The sequence below is a fragment of the Venturia canescens genome, chromosome 2, assembly GCF_019457755.1.
Source record: "Venturia canescens isolate UGA chromosome 2, ASM1945775v1, whole genome shotgun sequence".
In the NCBI taxonomy this organism is placed as follows: domain Eukaryota; kingdom Metazoa; phylum Arthropoda; class Insecta; order Hymenoptera; family Ichneumonidae; genus Venturia; species Venturia canescens.
This window is the reverse complement of record NC_057422.1, coordinates 899203-918857: the sequence shown is the minus strand read 5'-3', so window position 1 is coordinate 918857 and position 19655 is coordinate 899203. Positions and strand designations below refer to the sequence as shown.

General features: G+C 39.0%; 3 protein-coding genes across 14 annotated transcripts in view; 2 read left to right on the top strand and 1 right to left on the bottom strand.

The window, feature by feature from the left end:
- The first annotated feature begins 315 nt into the window (after positions 1 to 315).
- LOC122406636 (uncharacterized) lies at positions 316 to 3214 on the top strand. Of its 2 annotated transcripts, none has more exons than XM_043412191.1 (2): positions 316 to 413; positions 669 to 3214. In XM_043412191.1, exon 2 carries the CDS (start codon positions 872 to 874, stop codon positions 1949 to 1951), a length of 1080 nt encoding a protein of 359 aa, XP_043268126.1. In that variant the 5' UTR covers positions 316 to 413; positions 669 to 871; the 3' UTR covers positions 1952 to 3214. The 2 variants fall into 2 exon arrangements, with proteins under 2 accessions (XP_043268126.1, XP_043268125.1); XM_043412190.1 differs by having other exon boundaries at positions 317 to 455.
- A 1012-nt stretch (positions 3215 to 4226) lies between these two features.
- Positions 4227 to 8045, top strand: LOC122405858 (uncharacterized). The gene is made up of 5 exons (XM_043410879.1): positions 4227 to 4567; positions 4713 to 4859; positions 4924 to 4998; positions 5083 to 5184; positions 5298 to 8045. Exons 1-5 carry the CDS (start codon positions 4430 to 4432, stop codon positions 7773 to 7775), a joined length of 2940 nt encoding a protein of 979 aa, XP_043266814.1. The 5' UTR covers positions 4227 to 4429; the 3' UTR covers positions 7776 to 8045.
- Positions 8046 to 8411: 366 nt separating this feature from the next.
- Synd (protein kinase C and casein kinase substrate in neurons protein Synd) overlaps positions 8412 to 19655 on the bottom strand; it is a 31728-nt gene continuing 20484 nt past the window's right edge. For 4 of the 11 annotated variants that reach the window (XM_043410880.1, XM_043410881.1, XM_043410882.1 and 1 more), the window contains 10 exons: positions 14839 to 15232; positions 14427 to 14615; positions 13538 to 13621; positions 13434 to 13445; positions 12699 to 12925; positions 12468 to 12588; positions 11711 to 11821; positions 10840 to 11018; positions 10567 to 10730; positions 8412 to 10461 (listed from right to left, as the gene is read on the bottom strand). In XM_043410880.1, coding sequence (XP_043266815.1) covers positions 10349 to 10461; positions 10567 to 10730; positions 10840 to 11018; positions 11711 to 11821; positions 12468 to 12588; positions 12699 to 12925; positions 13434 to 13445; positions 13538 to 13621; positions 14427 to 14615; positions 14839 to 15201 — 1563 coding nt within the window. In that variant the 5' untranslated portion in view covers positions 15202 to 15232 and the 3' untranslated portion in view covers positions 8412 to 10348. Of the gene's footprint in view, positions 10462 to 10566; positions 10731 to 10839; positions 11019 to 11710; positions 11822 to 12467; positions 12589 to 12698; positions 12926 to 13433; positions 13446 to 13537; positions 13622 to 14046; positions 14068 to 14426; positions 14616 to 14838; positions 15233 to 19655 lie in introns of all 11 variants that reach the window. The other 7 variants (XM_043410886.1, XM_043410887.1, XM_043410891.1 and 4 more) reach the window with 7 other exon arrangements.

Here is a 19655-nt window from a genome sequence, read left to right as displayed (position 1 = left end):
ACACGTAAATTGAGTCACGAAAAATTGTAAGCAAGGATTCCATACCAAAGGAAACAGCCTCAGCAATTTTAAAGGGAGTTGAAATACTGAAAGGTAGTTCTCCCCTCAATAAGAGAAGGAATATTGTGCCTGGGTGGCAAAAAAATATAAAGTATATAAAAATACTGGAATATCAAATGTTTACATTAGTGAAAAATACATTGCGGAATCGATCGATAAACTATATATAAGGTCAATATTGATAGCATTTTGGAGGAGATTCGAGACTCAATAAAAGTTACGACGGCACTGAAAACAACCAGTTTGTTGTAAGAGATGGGAAAATGTGGTCACAACCCAATCACATATCGACATCTTTGTTAACTACATTCAATAAAACCGATTTTTGCGAATCTGTGGTTTATGCAACCTAGGTAAATTCACAGGTTACTCGTATGAGCAATAATTTCAACCAGGTATTTTAGTGTGCCTTTTTAATTTACCGAATCGTTAGAATTACTAAAATATTTTGTTTTTTTTTCTCTCCCATAAGCGTTTTTTTTTAAATTATTTTTTTTTCCCATTTATTTTTTTCCCATTAGATTTTTTTTTGTATTATTGATATAGAATAGAAGATAAAATCTTATATGGCGAATGAATACATAAAAAAAATTTTTTTTATTCAAAAGCGGTTCTTTTTCAACATGGAGCGGTTCAAAATCCATCAACCCAGTTCGAAGGAAGCTTGGATCAGCGACATATCATAATTTCACCCACCGGAATACTTTTTGTACGCAACGAAACTCTGAACTCGTCTTCTATAATACTTCGTAGCTGGTTTCGCTGTGCGATAACCGCATAAGGAAAACGCGACTAAGCTATCGATTGTGAAATGTTGCTCCTAATTATCATTATTGCAACGCTCACGTTGCCGACTGACGGGAAACGATTCTACATCACCAGTTCGGGAGTCTGTACAGACTGCCGGTGGTCCGAGGATCAGGAGTACCAGTGGTGCACAGCTGACACGTTGGATTACTGCTCTACATCACCAGGATATTCTTCGAAAAACAAAAAGTGTAAATCTGATCATGCTTGTGACGAACACGGATACGGGTACATGTGGTGTTACCTGGAAGAAGGTGGCTGGGATTACTGTTCCCTAATCGAAGATACAACGGCAAAGCAATTTACTTACACAGCAAAAGAATGCCAAAGCTATTGCGATATCAAAGATAAAGATTATAAGTGTCGCTCCACGGATCATACGTACGAGCACTGCTCGCTTATTGATGCGCTTACTTCGGATGGGAAAGCATGCCGGCACGAATCAAACAACGACGAAACCTACTGCAGCCCTCACTCGTATGCATACAAGTGGTGTAGAGTTTTCGGAGGATCCTGGGGTTACTGTTCTAGAGTAGAATTTGACGATAGTCTTCTCAAAACGGATGTTGGGACCTGGCGAAAAAGAGCTAGAACGTCGACGTGCGAGCATTCAGGTGCGACAATCGTTCACCAAACCGAGCAGCACCTGGCGAACAGAAGCCGTCTTGTAACTACTATTTTCTGTAAAAATCACGACTCATCAATTATCCAGCGTGCCACAGGCACTTGGTTGACCGATGCCCGAACAGTTTTATATAGATGGCACGCGCGTTTAAGCTCCGATCGTCCATTGCATTCCACGACTGAGCAAAGTAACGGGCGAATTCGTCTGGATAGACAAGGAGTATTTTCCAACAGTTACGGAAATTTTATCAACTTCCAGCTGCAAATCAATGATGAACCTATACGACCGTCTACAGTTGCTCAAGTGAATATTGCGTCGAACCTTCAAGGGTATGATCTACGAGGATATAGGCGTATCTTAGTGACCGGTCTTCATTACAGTTTGAACACCGGAGGCAGGGTTTGGATTCTCCAACAGCGTCTGGGTCCTCGCGACGAAGCACAGTGCCCTCGGCAATAGTAGCTTTTCATTTGAGCTACAGGATTGCACACGATATATGATCCAATGGGAATACAAGGTTTTTTGTATGTCACGTGTGCTTTATTATTTTCATACTCATGATGAGATATCATACTCATTATCATACACGAGATGGTATGGCATGCATGATTGAAATGGACGCGAATGTGGAATTTAAATTTGGATGAGTTCGAATCGATAACAGAAATCCATTTACTTCCTCCAAATAATTATAGTTCCGGATAGCGTAAACTGCAGAAAGCAGACTTCACGAAATAAGTCGTTGAATAAATGAGAATTTTGCAAAGTTGTATATCGTCAAATACTTTAACACCAGTTTGTTATGGTCGAGTCATTTATTTATAAATTATTGGTTAGATAGTTTAAAGTATATTAATTAATTGTCATAAATGTATTTTATCGATTAATCGTATAATTTCGAAACGTTCAGTACGAATCGCTTCCTCTTGTGAAACCGAATTCCTCATACTATACGAAACCTCTTTTAGTCAATTGCGAAACGTATTTCACAGATTCTCAGATTTTCGAGTTCCTTCACCTTTAAGAAATGTAAGCGAAATGCACAATTCATTGCGAGAACCCGGAACGACGCTCACTCACTTAGACACACTTTTATATTCTTGCATACGCATTTGCTCAACAGTCTAAATTCTTACGCTGTTGTTCTAATATTGGAAGCATCGATAGAGAATTTACAACAAAAATTCGTTAGTCTTTCGCTAATCTTCAGTCTAAGCGGAGCTCCTCAGGTATTATTACCTCGAGTCCGAGTCTTGTTCCAGGTTCTTACAAGATAGTTAATAATTACGCGTCTTCGAATCTTCGCGATCAAGCATCACTGCTCGAGGGCTAGTGAGGCACTGAGGTGCAGCGTTCCTTTACTTCTTGAAGGCAAATAAGAACTCATTAATCAATTATTCACATACTCAAACCTTAGAAGTACTAATAAGAAAAATCCAAAAATCAAACATTATTTCGATATATTATATTCTCAATTCATCGAGTGTACTACGCGATTTGTGCACGTGGGTGTGCCGACTACACTGTCTTCGAGGAGACCCGCAACGTTCAGCATCGCAGCACGCCTCAAATTACGCGTAGAACATCGACCCGTAAGTCCAAAACTGTATCACCTTTTATTTCATTTATGTTATATGATTGTAAACAAGAGGAAGTAGACTGCGATCTTATTCGACTGTAATCTAAATTTCCAATTATTCCTCAATAAACTCGTTACTTTTACCCGATGTTTCTTTGTCTTGACCTACATCAATCTCCCTGAAATTCCATATTGTATATTAGCAACTGTAATAGGTGCGCCTAGTGCTTTAATAGCTATTCCGAACATCTACTATTTTTATCTCTTCTCCTTTTTACTCAATTATTTATTTGTTCATCTGAGAGATTAGTAACTTTAATATTTGTTATTCGTTATTTTCCTCTCAGCCCGCGCGTTCTCACGTTCGGGCGTAACAAAAGTTCAAAAATCCTAATATCCTGATAAAAGTTTCAAATGATTAAAAAAATTGTAGGAAGATCTCGGTAGGGACTAGATTGGCCGAAAATTGCCGCCGTCACTATTTCCGGTCGGCCAAAGTCACTAGCCGAAAAAATGGGGTAAGATAGTTGTAGAAACAAGGCACAGATGTCGCAATAAGCTTTTTCGTCGATAATTCAGAAATTACAGCCTCATTTGAATAGATACGCTTCCGAGACTTGTTTGAGCAGTTGTACGATACGTCATCTTGACATTTGAGGTTATGATCCTCAAAGTGTTGATGCATGCGGAATGTAATTTATGAATGAAAATAATTAGTTAAAAGTGGAAGGAGTCAATTATCAATGACGCGATTAATTCGTGTTTATTATTATTTTTAAACACGAATTAATAATGATGGTGATAATCACCTCCTCATTGTTTACACTCCGCATGAAACAACACTTTGGAGACCATAACCTGACGTCAAAACGACGTGCAGCAGCTGCTACGAGCTACGATAACGAGTCTCGGGTGGCCTAGGTGTGCGTATTTCAATTCATTGAGAACCCCTGCCACCGAGACTGTAATTTCTGAATTATCGACGAAAAAGCTTATTGCGACATCTGTGCCTTGTTTCTACAACTATCTTACCCCATTTTTTTCGGCTAGTGACTTTGGCCGACCGGAAATAGTGACGGCGGTCATTTTCGGCCAATCTAGTCCCTACCTGCTTCTTTTTTATAGTTAGTAGTTTCTTCTCACAAACGGCTGGGAAATATCAAATCCAAATCACTGAAGGCGGCACCGCACTGAATAATAAGCATATCCGCGGGTGGTCGCGTATTCTGTCTATTGCCAGCATATATACATACGTATACATAAAGTATGTACATTTGTATACATGCATATATACAGGTGGAAAATAGAGAAATTTAAGATAGAACTTGCGTTGGTGTTGAGCTCAAAAAGCCGGGAAAATGCCAAAGAAACGTAAATTTGCGAGCGTCGAAGGCAAATGCCGCGTTTGTCTACGGGACGATGGTTGTATGAGTTATATTTTTTCCGAAGATATTAAGCCCAAGTTTGACGAATTCACCGATTCATCTACGATCAAAGTATGTTTTTTGTTTTTCTCGTTCCTATATTGTTTCTCTTTATACACATTGATGTCGACAGTGCATATTTTTATCGTTCTCGAAGGTTAGGTAAGCTCAAGTATTTTCACTACTGAACACAATTGAATTTCTAATATATTGATAGATCGAAAATGTCGAGAGATTGCCGCAACACATTTGTCACGTTTGTTTGTACAAACTCGATATGTGGATTGAATTCAAACATCAATTTTTACGATCTTACGATATGTTGCGAGAACACCTTGATATCGACGGAGTTTCCGAAACTACCGTAAGTCCCTTAAGAACAGTTATTATTTTCCTTGGAAAGGAAATTGCTGAATGTTTTTTTCTAGACGTTGCTGACTAAACGGAAAGTGAGTGAATCCCAGGAATTGCCGAATAACAACGCATTGGAAAAGAACAATGCGGTGAGAGAATTTGAATCCAATTTTCATTTGTTTTATACGTCTCTATAGCTTGATCCATGTACCGCAATGTGATCTTTGTTATAGAAAAAAAGGAAAATTGATGACTGTGTTGAGGAGGGTGTTGAGACAGCTGGAAAGCTTTTGGATCGAGATGGAACCATTGAAATAAAAGATTCCTCTGGCAAGGTCTGTATTTTTGGGTGTGTCGTAAGAAAAAATTGCGTAAATTTTAATATTTATACACGCTCTATAAAACTTAAAAGTAAAGACAAAGATATAGGAAATCCATCGTGTTGCAGCTAGTATCATCGAATGCTGAGGCTGTCGATGGAAAACCAAAGGATTATGCGACAAGCATGACAGTCGAATCATCACCGATAAAACAAACTAGTGGGAAACGTGGGAAAACAACAGAGAGAAGAGAAGCGTCGACGAAACGTTGGGTTGCCCGGAAGCGAGCTTTGATGGCAGCGACAGGTGAAAACGATACTGAGACAGATTCTGAGAGCTCGGAAGAGGCGCAATTGTCACCGGTTCAAAAAGCGCGAGCAAAATGCAATGCGGAAAAGGTAGCCGCAGAAAGCCAGCGAAGAATAAGTGAAAGCTTAAAAAGTTTTGCCAGCAATATGGCGAATAATTGCGAAGGAGAGGACAAGAATGATGAGGAGAAGAATAAAAAATTGCTTGACCTCGAGGCAATAAGTTCAGAGTTAGCCGATTATGAAAAAAAACAAGAGAAACAAGCCATGGGGTTGGAGATGTCAACGAAAAGGCGTGCCAACGAAGATAAGATAGAGACAATGAATTCGGTGACGTCTTCACCACAAGACACTTTTCTTCCGCATTCAATGCGGTCTGAATTAACGGTGGACGATGCAACGTTTGTCGTGACTTCAACGTTGGTCCTCACAGAGCCCCATAAATTGAGTCGCATTATGAATTTGCCAAAGGACAATCGCGCTCTTGAAACATCCGAAATATTGAATCAGGAGCGCAACACGGATATCATCGATGCGGTACAGCTGCGTCGTGTCAGCCCAAAATCAACACCGCAAAGTGATAAGAAACTGGTCGAGCGTTGTTTGAATATCGAGGTCGAAGGCACGGAGCTCCATGCTTTAAAACGGGTTCAAGCCAACCTTGCGACTTACGTCGAAACGAAATTGATAATCGACCTCGAGTCAGGATCCAGCTGGAAGCTCGAATCGAAAAAGCAGCCCTGTCAATCTCTCGATAAACAGCTGCAAACAATTGTTGAAAAATCCATAAAGAAAAATCTCTCTACGGCACAGAGTGAGAGATCGGCGATACGCGGGAAAAACACATTCAGTCCAGAATTCGTGCGAGCTGCGATGCGTTCAAAAATCTTTCAACCCCGGGTCGTTCTTGTTCGTTATGAAGCTACGGAGCAAAAAATGTCGCGACCAAACGTGCACTCGCTCGTGCCTGAAAGTAAATTGACCCAAGTACCAATCGCGTCACTGGGCAAAAGGCGAAACGTGGTACCCACGAAATTTGCAGATTACGACGGATCTCATTGTGATGATGCGTTGTTGAGAGACAGTAAAAAGACGGAAGATCTGATTAGCAGCAGCAGCGATCAATTCAACAGACACAAGACTTATGGGCCCGCATTGACCAAGCTCATGCCCATCTCGATAACCTCGAATAAACCGCACGGCAACGCTGGTCAGACCATTCCAGAATTGGGTGAAACCTGGTTGAAAGCGAGTATCCAGGTACCGAGTGCGTCTGAAAAAACTCTGTCAACGCTCCCGATCGAGTCGAACGTTCTTACTGACAAATTGATACCTGGTAGATCAAGGATCGAGGAAAAGCACATATGCGGCGTTTGCAGGCATAGTTTCGCTACAAGGAGCGAAGTGGAGATTCACCTTGCGGCTCACAAAGTTCCGCTCACACCGAGTCGCCAGGTGAAACGAATGCGTTGCAAGCGATGTCACGAGATCGTCGAAGCATGCAATGTCAAGTTGCATGTCTGTAATTCGTCAAAAAACAAGATGATCATCAAACCGACAAGCCCATCAAGGATTGCCAACGAACATTCTGAGAATACGCGAGGTGCTTCCTCGTTGACAAGCGTTAGAGCAAAAAAACGAAGCCTCGGACAACAATTTGGAGGAGTCGTTGCGAGCAACGATGTCAACATGTGCTTCGTGTGTGACAAAACCTTCGAGGATGAACAGATACTGAAGGATCATTTGCAAAAGCATTGCGATGATATAAGCGATGAAGAAGAGGTAGAGGACGGAGGAGAGGGCGACGTCCGAGACGAAATGGGCAACGGGGAGGAGGGAGAGACGATCAACGAGAAAGAATTGTATCAGTGCGCCATTTGCGGAGAGTCACTTGAATCGGAGGATGCTCTTGAGACGCACGTGGAGAAGCATCTTTGTGATGACGAGGATGACAATCCCAATCTTATAAGTATAGGCGATCGTGAAAAAACAAAAAATCACGATATTATTCACATTTGCAATCAGTGCAACGAACCATTTGATTCGGAAATGTTATTGATGCTGCACATGCAGGCGCATGAGGAAGAAATTGCGATTGCTGAGTGGGAGCGACGAGGCGTCGATAATTCACAAGTAGAGCAACATATTTGTGTCATTTGCGATCAATTGTTCCCCACCGAAGCAGAGTTGTCCGAACATTTGGATGTTCACAATGGGAACGCTCACGTTTGTTTGCTATGTGACAAGCCCTTCCTAACCCTCGAAGAACTTCAGGCACACGTCGATGATACTCATTGACGTTCGCCTCGTTTACACGACGTGTAAGCAAACTGTTTGCAAGACCGATCGAGATTCCCCGATCTTTTGACTCATTATCATATAGCAAACATTTTTTCAATCGCAAGTCCAACCTGATCAGATTTGTTATTTTGGGACGCTTTTCAATCCTCCAACTTTCGACCGGTGAGCCAACATCGGCTTCAAATTACTTATACTATTATAAGTTATGATATGTATATTATCATTATTATTGTCCTCATAAATTTTCAAAAAAAAAAAAAAGATCAATTATTCGTATGAATTTGGAATTGATTTCTTTTCTACGAATTTCATCAGTGTTAAGTCACATCAGATGGAAGAAATCAAATAACAATGGAAGTTGGGTCCTATCGCAATGTACAATTTGTATATTTAAGGTAGGTTGTTTATTAGTATCGTATAGTAGTAATAATAATAATGATCATGATAATAATGATAATAATTTTATACACAAACTAAATGCTACATAACAATTTTTTCCAATGTCGTTTAGATTTCATTGAAAGTATGAATTCTCATTAATGAGACCGACTGAGCGAATGATACAAAAAATGAAAGGGGGGGAAAAAAATGCGAAACAATTTCGCGGACCCACTCGTTCAGAGCTGGAGGTGCTATCTTCTATACTTATTTATTTACATTAAGTCGATGTTTGCTTCTTAAACATCGATACACAACTTTATTCACACAAGGAACGGTTCTTGTTTTCTTTCTTCGTTTTTTTTTGCATGCCCCAACCCCATCGGGTACCCTAATATTTGGATACTGCTCATAATACGATGAATATATAGTACGGGTTCCTCTATAATTTTTTTTATATTCCGTCGAACAGTTTCTCATTTTTTTTAGTACATTATCGGAGATACGGTCCCACGAAAATATTTATAAATATATATATATGTATATATATCTCATTTGTTTTTTCTTGTTTACGCAGCTGATCAACGTAGCCTCACCACATGAAAATGTTTTTCGGAAATAATTCAGGGTAAGAGATTAGAGATAAGAGTCGCTCTGAGATTTGACTGATTTTTTTTGCAACAATATTTCTAACAAACGATTTAATTTAATGATTTTTTTTGCCAATGTAGCATATAAACCCAACGCATCAAAAAAAAAAAAAAAAAAACAACGAGAATAGATTTCAACGTTTTTCCATAAAATTTATATTATTACGCGATAAATTACTATTTTAAAAATGCATCGTATTTTTCATCCATAAACGATGAATGTACCCGTGGTTTTTTCGAACCACAAAAAGAATTTTTGGCTTAGACGATTATGATTCTTCGTATCCCTCGAAAACACGGTTGAGTTAGATCGAACATTTGGAAAACGATATATATATAAAAAAAAAAAAAAAATGTATAGAAAATCATGGATTACGTGTTTTAGGTCCCAGATTCGTCCCTGTCAACGAACACAATAGTTCGAGCAATTTGTTTCATCGTACAGACAAGAGTCTTCTAGATTCTCAAATATTTCGAAATTCTCGTGTGAAAAGTGTCAAAAAGCCGTGAATGCCATTTTTTCATATGAATATTCCCTGTTTTTTTTCCACATTAAAAACCTAGGCGGAATGAATAAAAAAAAAAAAACAAACAGACTGCTATATTTCTGAACTCTTTCTAGTAATATGAATATGAAACTGAAATCATTTTAGACCTTTCGACACTGAAATTGGATTCTAGTCGAGAATAATGTGTCCGCGGGACATCGATTTCTCGACAATCCGACTCGATGTGTAGTTTCCTTAATATGATACCTACATTTTGTATATTGCTATATTCTGTTATTTTTTTTACATTCTATTATGTACAATGACACCATTTAAATAGAAGTTTTTCTCGCTCGTTATCTCTTGCTCTTCAGCTCGCTCACAGTATATTTTTATATACCATTTTTGGGGTTTTTCGTTTATCATTTTTTTTCATTGCTTCTTCACTTCTCTCTTTTTCTAATAATAATATTAAATTAAATAGAATTTGTATTGTTTTATCAGCCTAAAAAATCAGGGCTATAGATAATAACAATAGTTAATAAGTCATAAAAACGTATGACTGTACATTTTGAAAATTACAAAAGGAATTAAATACAATAATTGGCATACACACGGTTTTTCTCGCTCAAGGCCCATTTCACTAGGATCGACAATTCTTCCTCTTTTCGCTTAAAAAAAAGCGAATTGTATCGAGACAGAAATTGTCCGAATGATTTTTTGATAAACAAAAAAAAAAACGAAAAATAATAATGTTATTTGAAAAATCAGGGTTTCGAGAATGACGAATTTCAAGTCCCCTCCAGCAGGTACGCAATATACAATTTTAGAGATACGAGAAAATATAACGTACGCGTGCGATCGCCAAAACATTTGGCTCAGAAATTGGGATTTTTGTATTCGTTTTTTCCCTATTCCGCGCAATTAATTTTAAGTAGCCGTTTCTCCAAAGATCACGAGAAATTCAGGCCGTTGCTGCTTTTTTTTTTGTATTTGGCGTTACACAGTTTTCGAAAAAATTTCCACTCTGATTGATTAATTTATTTCTTTTTCTTTATTCGGACACCAGGTCGACGTAGTTCGCTGGATAAAGTCCAACTCTGCCATCTTTTCTGCCCTTACACCAGCCCTGCTCGTCCTCGTCTTCCAACTTTTCGAAAACTTCACCTACGAAAGTATAATTTTTCATGTTTTGCGTATTCTTGAAACGAAGGGTAGAATAAAAACGAAATGGAGATTATTTTTTGAAATAAGCTTATTGCGAGAACGAACCTTGTTTAAAACTGAGCTCGTCGGCTTCTGCACCTTCGTAATCGTAGAGAGCTCTGACGGGTACACCGGGCTCGCCGGTATCGACGAGGGCTTCACCCCCAACCTCGTCATCCCACTCCTCCTCGTCGAAGGGACTCGTTTCTTGCTTGGCGTTCGTTCCGTTTCTACATTCAAATTATTTGGAGAGACATTGTGAGTTTGAGCGTTCAAAGCCAACAAAATAATAAAGAAACGTGTCAATAAATGATAAGCGGAAAAAAAAGAAACATTTACGTAATAGTAGAATTCCTGTTGACCGAATTGCCATCGTGATTCTTTTCCGATGTGTTTTTCGTCGATTCGATACTGTCCGTTTTACTGTCACCGTGCTCGCTGTCTGCGGAAATCACCCTCGCCGCGGGCTTCGCTTTCATTTTGTGATTGACCGGTGGGAATTCCTGTTCCAATTTTTCCTTAACGTTAGAAAGATCAATCGTTTCAGCACTCTGTTCGCGTACGGCCACAATTATCCGATAAACTATATTTTCATATGCTTGGCGGTAAGCCGCCAAGAATCCAAAAGCCATTGAAATAAAATGATATAACGGTGTACAAAAATCTATCGTCAACAATAATGTATTTACCAACATTTTAAATGATGGCACATGCATTTTTTAACTATTCTTCTACCCTGAAGTAACAATAATTGAAGATAATGCGCGTCATTCGGCGTGTCAATTCTAAATTTGTTTTTTTTTCATAACCTGCTCACAAAGGTTTCAACATCTAATGCATTCATGCGACATAAGAGACTATGAAACATTTTGCCACATGCTTTTTCCTATTATGATGAATATTCCGCGAATGAAAAAAAGTCTTTGAATGCATGTGAATAATTCATGGCCGCAGAGAAGTTATTCGTAAGTGTTAGAATATCACTCGAGTCGCCATTTAATAAAAAAAAATTAAAAAAATAATAATAATAATAGAAAAATTGCATATTTTCTTTCCTTTATAATCGAAAGAATTGCGTTCGTGTGAATAATTGTGAAAAATCTGTGGGCCACATAAAAATTGGATCGATTATTTTTCAATAATCCGGCTAGTATGTTAATATTATTCTTTTTATGAATAATTTTTTGGTGTATATTGAACAAAACTTTACAGGCAAATCCTCGCCGACCGGGCGTTGATTGATAAGTGTGATGGATCCGGCGGGCAGAGCTTCCTTAGATTTGGAGCCTTTCGTGATGTCGCGAAATTCCTCTGTATAATCCTGCGTAATAAACAAAAAAAAAACAGCAACGTCCACACAGACACATGCATTATGCATACCAAAATCGAAAAATTGGTTAAAAAAAAAATATATATTAATCACCAAAGGACAAAATGATCGAGTTTCTATTGCACGAGTTTTCTCTATTTTATTATTAGGAAAAAAAAGTGGAAAATAAAATGAAATAAAATTTTTGCAAGCTCTGATAAGGGCGTCATAACAATGTTATGTTCAGAAAATTAAATATGCATCCAAATCACTGTTTCTATTGAGGCAAGGGGAAAAAATCGATCGAACGTTCAAAGTATACAAGGCGTGAGAATGAAATATCAATCGAATCTTATTCGTGAACATAATTTAAAGAATATTGAAAAAGTAAACATTTTTCAAGTTCAAATCATTCTGTATATTAATAGCAATGGTTTCTCGAGGCATGTACATTGAAAATAACCAGTATGACTTTGTTTTGAAAGCTTGATAATATTATCGAAAACAAAAAACAAGTTGGAAACATGGCTCATTCGGTTCCTAATCGAATACAGCTCTAATTCAATTGCGAATATTCAATCCTCATCAGCTGTTACGTGTAACATGCGATCGTTCGAGTAACCGAATGAGAATTCAATAAAATCTAATGAAAAATTACCTCGAATTGTGGCCAGTTCATGGCCATGTTGACTCCATGGTTGTTCGACCACCATTTGAGGTCCTTCTCGTGGTCGGCATTGCTTATCGTGTGGTAAAATTCTTCGTAAATTTGTGGAAGACTGAAAGAAGAAATTTATATTTGTAAATAATTGCACTATGCGTAAGAATAATAAAGAAGTGAATTTCACCGATTGATTATTCAATAATAGAAAATTTAATAAATAATTACAGTGGGTCCTGAGATATGTTGAGGCATTTGTGAATGCCGAAGAGTACGTCCTTGAAGAATTGAAGTCTTTGGGCTTCCATTTCTTGGCACTTTTCAAACACTTGAGTCATGTCCTCCATATATTTTGGATTGTATTGATTGATTTCTTGCAGTGCCGCCTCGTATTTTTCTTTCGCCTTCTGTACTTCTTCTTTCGTTTTTTGTACTCGATCCTGCATCTTTTTTACCTGCGTCAACGGAATATCCATCAAAATTCCCTCATCGGTAAACGAATCATATACTAGTCATGAATAAAGAGAACTTTGAAGAAGCGATATTAGACAAGGCCTCATAACCGTTGTTGCAAAATTTTTTAACCTCCTCGACCGTTGTCGAGAAAAATGACTTGCATTCTCACTTTTTTTTCTTAAATCGGAGGTCTACGCCGCTAAGAGATAGGGTGGGAAAGTGCGGTGCTTCAAAATCGAAAGGCAAGGGACAAAACTCGGTATTAAAGAAATACGCTCAAAACTAAGGAAAATGTTTATAGTGCAACATTTCAGAGCAGTTCGCAGAGTCGTTATTTTTACCGCATGCGACAAATTTTTAAATCAGCGGGGTAGCTCTCTCGATGGATCATCTTTAGCGAATGTACAAAAAGTTTTAATGAATCAAAAGTAGGCGAAAAAAAATATGTGTAAAACAGCCGAATTCACGAGAGTTTATAATTGTCAAGTTTGGTCTGTATTTGCTTACCATCTGTGCTTTCTGTGTCGTGGGGTAAAGACGTGGATTGAAAAAAAAGGGGAAAAATATGGTTTAATTAATGTTCATGCAGCATGCGACGAGCGTATACATACAACAAGCTGAACGTCGCCTATCTTAGTATTCCTAACGGTTTTTCGAACTCTTTGGCTCCATGCACCACATCCACAATTTGTCATCTAAAAAGTTCGTTAGGCAACATTGTAGGCTTAACACCGATCTACGTTGCCCGAGATTTTATTAAAAGAATAAAGGCCTCGATCATCCTACGTGAATGAGAAATTGTCAACTTTTGTTTTCAACTTCATCGTCAAATTTTCAATCTTCCAAAAATTCCGAGTTCAATCTATGATGCAAAAGGAGAGATTTGCATTCTCGTATGTGACAACAAACATCAAAAGAAATATTGAGTCAAACGAAGTTAGTTACGTATTGAATTATTCGCATATACGATTCAAACTAATAAAAAAAAACAATTGTAATTTAAATGATTATTATACCGTAAATGAAATCAATTAAGAAATACATAGAGCTCATGCGATATTGATAATAGTTTTATTGATCAATAGTACGCAAGACTAGAGGGTTGGTTTTTTAAACGTACGTTATCGGAGCCTCGGGCCATCTGCAAATAAATTTTTGCTGAAGAATTTTCGTAATATTTGGCAGGTAATTTTGCTTGTCTCTGTTAATTTTGTAATTAGAAAACTTTCAATGAAATATTTAGAGCGTGTACGTGCTGTAAAAACGTGATTAGTCAACGATGTCAAATGTAATTAGTCGTGATGTGCTTCGCATTGTTTTTTTTTTGCAAAATTTACACTCTATTGTATCTTTACGATCTTCGCTCAAAATGCAGGTTCACCCGCCCTGACCGGCTGATAACGTTTTTTTCCTCAGAGTTCGGTAGTTTCCGTTCAAACCTTTGAAAACTCTTGACGCGTTGTTAAAAACTAATCAATAAATGAAAATGAAAGAAAATACCTGATCAGGCGAAAGCGAACTATCGGCGGACGCGTTTCTCTCCATGTTCGCTGCGGTACGTTCAGTCTTACAGCTATTGTGGTAATCCGATTTCGCCTTTTCCACCTTTTGCAATAACTTTCCCCAAGGTTTCTGAGCCTTTTTGAACGCATCTTCCATCTCCTTTCGCTCTTTCAATGTCATCATAGACTGAAAAGTGATAAACGAGCCAAAATGAGCTCACGAGAGAAAAATATTTTCAACCGTTCCAACTGACATTTTACAGAGAGCGAACAGTTTGTAATTTCTAAATAAATCGATCCAACGATTATTTTAATCATTCGATGTAGTTTCCTCACAACTATTGAAAAACTTGTACGCGTAGCAAATATAAATTAAAGATATCGAGCGAGCGACATCGTTTTTTTCTCACCTTGTGATAAGTGTCCTTCTGCCACGTCTTGACTTGTTGTACGACGTCGTTGCATAGATTCTCCTTGACCCTGAGATGAAGATCGCACAACCTGTCGGACTCGACGAGTACGCCTTTCCACGCGGCTTCGGTTGTACCGTATTCCGGTCCTTTTTCGATTTTCTCGTTCCAATTTTTCGACCATCCTTTCAACGCTTTAGCATAATTTTTTTCAATCTCTGCTCGTTCTTGAACGAGAGCTATCAGACTGTCGCAGAGCTTGTGACCGTCCTCGATTCTCTTTGTCGTTCGTTTGTAATTTCCGGGCTCCCAGAACGAGTCCGAGGTCGCTATGAGCATGTTGTCGTCGCTGTGGTGTGACATCTTAACCTAAGTCTAGATACTCTCTTTTCACCTGCAATCATAAACATTAAAATTGTAAAAATCAGATTTAATACTTAAAAAAAGAACGATATAATTAAATATATGAAAATTATGGCTGTCAATCATTGAGACTTTATGTAAAATGAAATAATAATAATAATAATAATAATAATAAAGTAACGATACAATTAACATATTGCATGGATTTCGAAATAGTATTGTGGCGATGTTATTAATAATATTTGTCGCAACAAAAACTCATATATTGAAGGGTTCGTCTTATTGGTTATTGAAATAAACGTGTTTAAGTACGAAGAAAAACACACGGTAGGGTTATAAGGACCATTCGTAAAAGAACGTTTATATTTCCATACAACGAATGAACGTCTCTTACGAAGTTTATGAAAAACGTACACAATAACAATGAAGTATATAACGAAGATCTGGGAAAAAATCCGAGACGATTGTCTTACTGGTAATAAAGATATATTGCGTTAAAGATTGAACGAAATTGGTAAAATGAGCACTCGTAACTTCACATTTGCTTATTTCGGGATTTTGTTTCTTCTTGGTTTGGCCCATTCCTGTCTTTCGTCTTTTTATTAATACTTTTTTCTTGATCCATATTCCCTTTGCACTCTCTCATGCGATTTTTTACATAAGAAACTATAGTATTTTCGCCTGGGACGAATGAATTTCGAGTTCAAAAAGTTGATAAGTTGAAAAAATTTATTCACAATTTCGAATTAATAATTCTGACATTAATTTAAAGTGATTATATCTTCAATTAGGGAGTAAGAATCGATCCACAATTTAGACACCCGTAAAATAAACGAACAATGAAATCTATATATACCATTTCATTAATGTATACGCGAATATCGCGAGTAACATAGCGGTAGGAGGAGAGAAGTTCGCTTATTGAATTATAGTCGAGCGGCCAATCTTTCTCTCCTGCTCTTTTTTCATCATCGATCGTTCCGATTTGCCGAAGCCATTAAAAATCAAATCCGCGTTGAGCTAGGATAAAGAGCGAGAGGACACGGGCTACGTCCGAGCACAAGTGTAGTATACGACGAGGAACATTTTGTCCAACTTTCCTATGTCATATTCCGTTCGTTTACCGCATGATTTCTCATATGAAATTTTCTCATTGAGAAGGTTCATTTGCACATTGAAATTGTATCGAAGATAAATTTTTCTCGTAATTTCGTTTTTTACAAATATTCTTAAATAATTTTGGGGTCTTCAAGAACTGGATGGTAGTTAGTTGGATGCACGTTGCGAGTTTGTATGAAGGACGAAGGAAACGAAAGGATATCGCCGCGCGAGGCGAGGCGTGCAACGGTTCAAATAATCGAGGAATGTTGCCAATCCAGAAAGACTCGAGGCGGCGAATAGCGAAATGGTATGAAAAATGTCTTCCATATACCGATTTAATGATGAAACACTTTGAATGCGGAAAATCAAATAAAATGCAAGATAAAAGAATCCAAAGCGTGAAATGGATTTCCGCGCGACTTTTCGAAATCCTTCGGAATTCATTCCATCTGAATTCGAAGCGTCGCCTGACGAAGACCTTTATACCAACAGCACTTCCGAGCACCGGAGCACTCCGGTAGGAAAAAGTAGGGTTGAACTCCGGTGACCTTGAAAATCATTTCGCCATAATTTCCGTGTAGAAATCGATAAAATGTTCGATGCCGATGGAAAAGTAAAAATTTACGGTATTCCCCCGACGTCTCGCAATTGATCGCATGGAAAGATTAAATCGTGACAGCACGTATGATATTTATGGGAATACAGGTATACACAGGTCCGTTGGATGAATGCGCTCTGGTGTCAACGTCATCGCCCACGTTCGTCCTCGACGAAACCGTACGATGAAACTCGTTACGATAATAACACGCTTCCTTCACGTTTGCGTTTGCGTGTCCACTTCAGTTCGTTCTGTAACTCACACGTTTCCTAGTCGTTTATAAATACCAATATACGTGTACCGCGTCGACGCGCCGCCTACAGTAGAGCCTCTCCGCGAGTGACATTCTTGTAGTATTTCATTAAACGTTTTCTCATTATTTCCCAAACAACTCTTTTTCCTCAATTTAGAGAAGGTAGCGCGTGCCCAATCGAGCAGTGGAGCTCAAAATACTCGCTGGTTTGAAAACGACGCGAGAGGAGAACTCCGGAGGATCGAAAACGCGACCGCCGAAAGTTTGGTCGAACAAATGTTTTTGCCGGAAAATCCTACGGCGATGTTATTCGCCAAGAGAGTGGGGGGAGTTCGCTACGGCGTTCGATACGAGAAAGTTTGCAGTGACTGACTCATTAAGAAGTATTCGACTGTGCCAATGGATACAGCTATAGAAAGGAGCGTGAAATTCTACACTAACGGAGTGCCATGCAGCCTATAGAAGTGAATAGGGTCGGCTTTCATCTGGGAATGGAGCTTCTATCCTGCAGCAAAATGGCTCCAGGGTGTTCTGCCCCTCTATGAAGACGAATCGATGGACATGCATTGCCAATTGACGAATATATATTTTCCAGATAATGCGCGTCGACGCGACTATTCTCGTCGCGTTACGCGCTACTCGTACACCATGGTATTAATTTCCAATGCTTCGACGCTCCTTCAAACTTTTCATCCGTCTCTTTCGTAATTATAAAATCGTTGGATCGACTGACGTATATTCTGATACGAATCGAAGCGGTGGTAACGTTGAATCTTTTTGTCTGAATCTTTACTCGCACATCTGGATATTTCTGAAAGAAATATACGATTTGAGGACTCGTCGTGCGTCGGGTAATTACGTAATCGTAACGCCAAGCCTGCGAGCACGACCGTGACCAGTTTTAACGTCCGGCTCGAACCAATAAGAATCTGCACAGCAGACGCGTACCGTGTAAGTGTTAACTGACTTTTTTTTCTTTTTCTTTTTCTTTTAAATTAGTCGTCGTCAGGATCGCATCGGGAGTAAAAATTCATCAATGATTTTTATGCAGTGATCGAGTTACTTTGTGCCAGTCAGGATATTTCATCGATCTCGATTGCAAGCTCCTGCGTGCGGCTGTGAGAATATTTAAGAATAAACCTTGACAAATGAATCGATTACGATGGAGAGGAGCCCAAGCGTCGTGAATATAATTATTATGAAGGAACACCCCCCTTAAGAGATGGAACCGTAGTGCTGCCCGAGCCCGAGCCACTCGAATGGAAGCAGAGAGGTAGAATTATCCAACCTATACTCAAAGCGTAATTCATGAATCTTTTACTAAAGTGTGCTCTCCGATTTTGTCACCGTATGATTACAGATTATGTGTGTTTTCACTCGTCATTACATCCTTCGTCGTGCATCTTCACCTTCCTATGCAGCTGTGTACTTATTATTACGAGGTAGATCAAACGTTTCTAACTTACTAATGATCGTACGATAATACGCGTATACTCGAATGATCGAATCGAGTGACGAAAAATGGTAAAAAAATGATTTTGTTAATCGAACAGTGAATATTCTTTGTGGAATTCTTTGACCGCGGAATCAGCGACGGAGTAAAACACATAATGGTTTTTCAATGAGATAAGCAGTGTGCACGCGTTCGAACTTGGGATTGAAATTGAAAATATTTGTATAGAAAGCGCAGCCTCGAGAATGCGAGGCCCGAAAACGAGCGGCGGTGGAAGTATCGTTGAAGCGTTCATATCGCGTAAAGCCGGCAAGAGTGTTCCAAGTCCGTTGGGGGGATCTTTAACCAGGGCGGTTACTTAAAATACGTTGGTGTAGGTCAGGTGAGGTCACGTCGAGTCCGCCGCTCTCCGTCCGTTGTCCCTTTTTCCTCCTCTCCCGGCCTTTTTTTCCTTCCCTTGCATACGCGTGAAAGCGATCTTGAGAGAAGACGAAAAATCGAATGCTGGACACGCGCCTCCTCCGCACGCCCTACCAATTTATCGATCCTTCGTTTCGTTGTGCACAAGACGCCATTACGATGCTCGTTCAGCCGTAAACAAAGGTTTTTTCTCCTGCTCTCTTCGCTTCTCTTTCCAGGCAGAAAAGCATGATGCATCGGATGAATTGGTTAATCTTACTAATGGATTCGCAAAAACTGCTGTGGTATAGCGCACAGAATGGACGTTAGCTAGCTACAAAATGGCGTGTCAGGAGGCCGTGATTAAGGTAATCTGCTCTCCCGCATCGCGTACAGTTATATCGACATAATTTATATAACATTACGCTTATTTCACCTTCGATAGTGAAACTCGAATTCGAGCAGTGTTGCTGATGCGTAAGGCTTCAATGATTGCCGATGTCACGAACCCTCGCGTGCTCAAAATGGATGCATGGCGTGCCTCTTGGCTTCTGGCTTTTAGACCGTGTCTATACCGATCCCAGGGGCTCTTCTGCTTCTTCCTTATATGGTTTACGCACTCTTCCAACTGTTCGTTGTTTCCGATATAA

Coding starts and splice junctions, on each gene's coding strand:
- LOC122406636 (XM_043412191.1), top strand. CDS start 872: ATGTTGCTCCTAATTATCATTATTGCAACGCTCACGTTGCCGACTGAC.
- LOC122405858 (XM_043410879.1), top strand. CDS start 4,430: ATGCCAAAGAAACGTAAATTTGCGAGCGTCGAAGGCAAATGCCGCGTT. Junction 4,860..4,923: donor ACGGAGTTTCCGAAACTACC/GTAAGTCCCTTA, acceptor GTTTTTTTCTAG/ACGTTGCTGACTAAACGGAA. Junction 5,185..5,297: donor TAAAAGATTCCTCTGGCAAG/GTCTGTATTTTT, acceptor ATCGTGTTGCAG/CTAGTATCATCGAATGCTGA.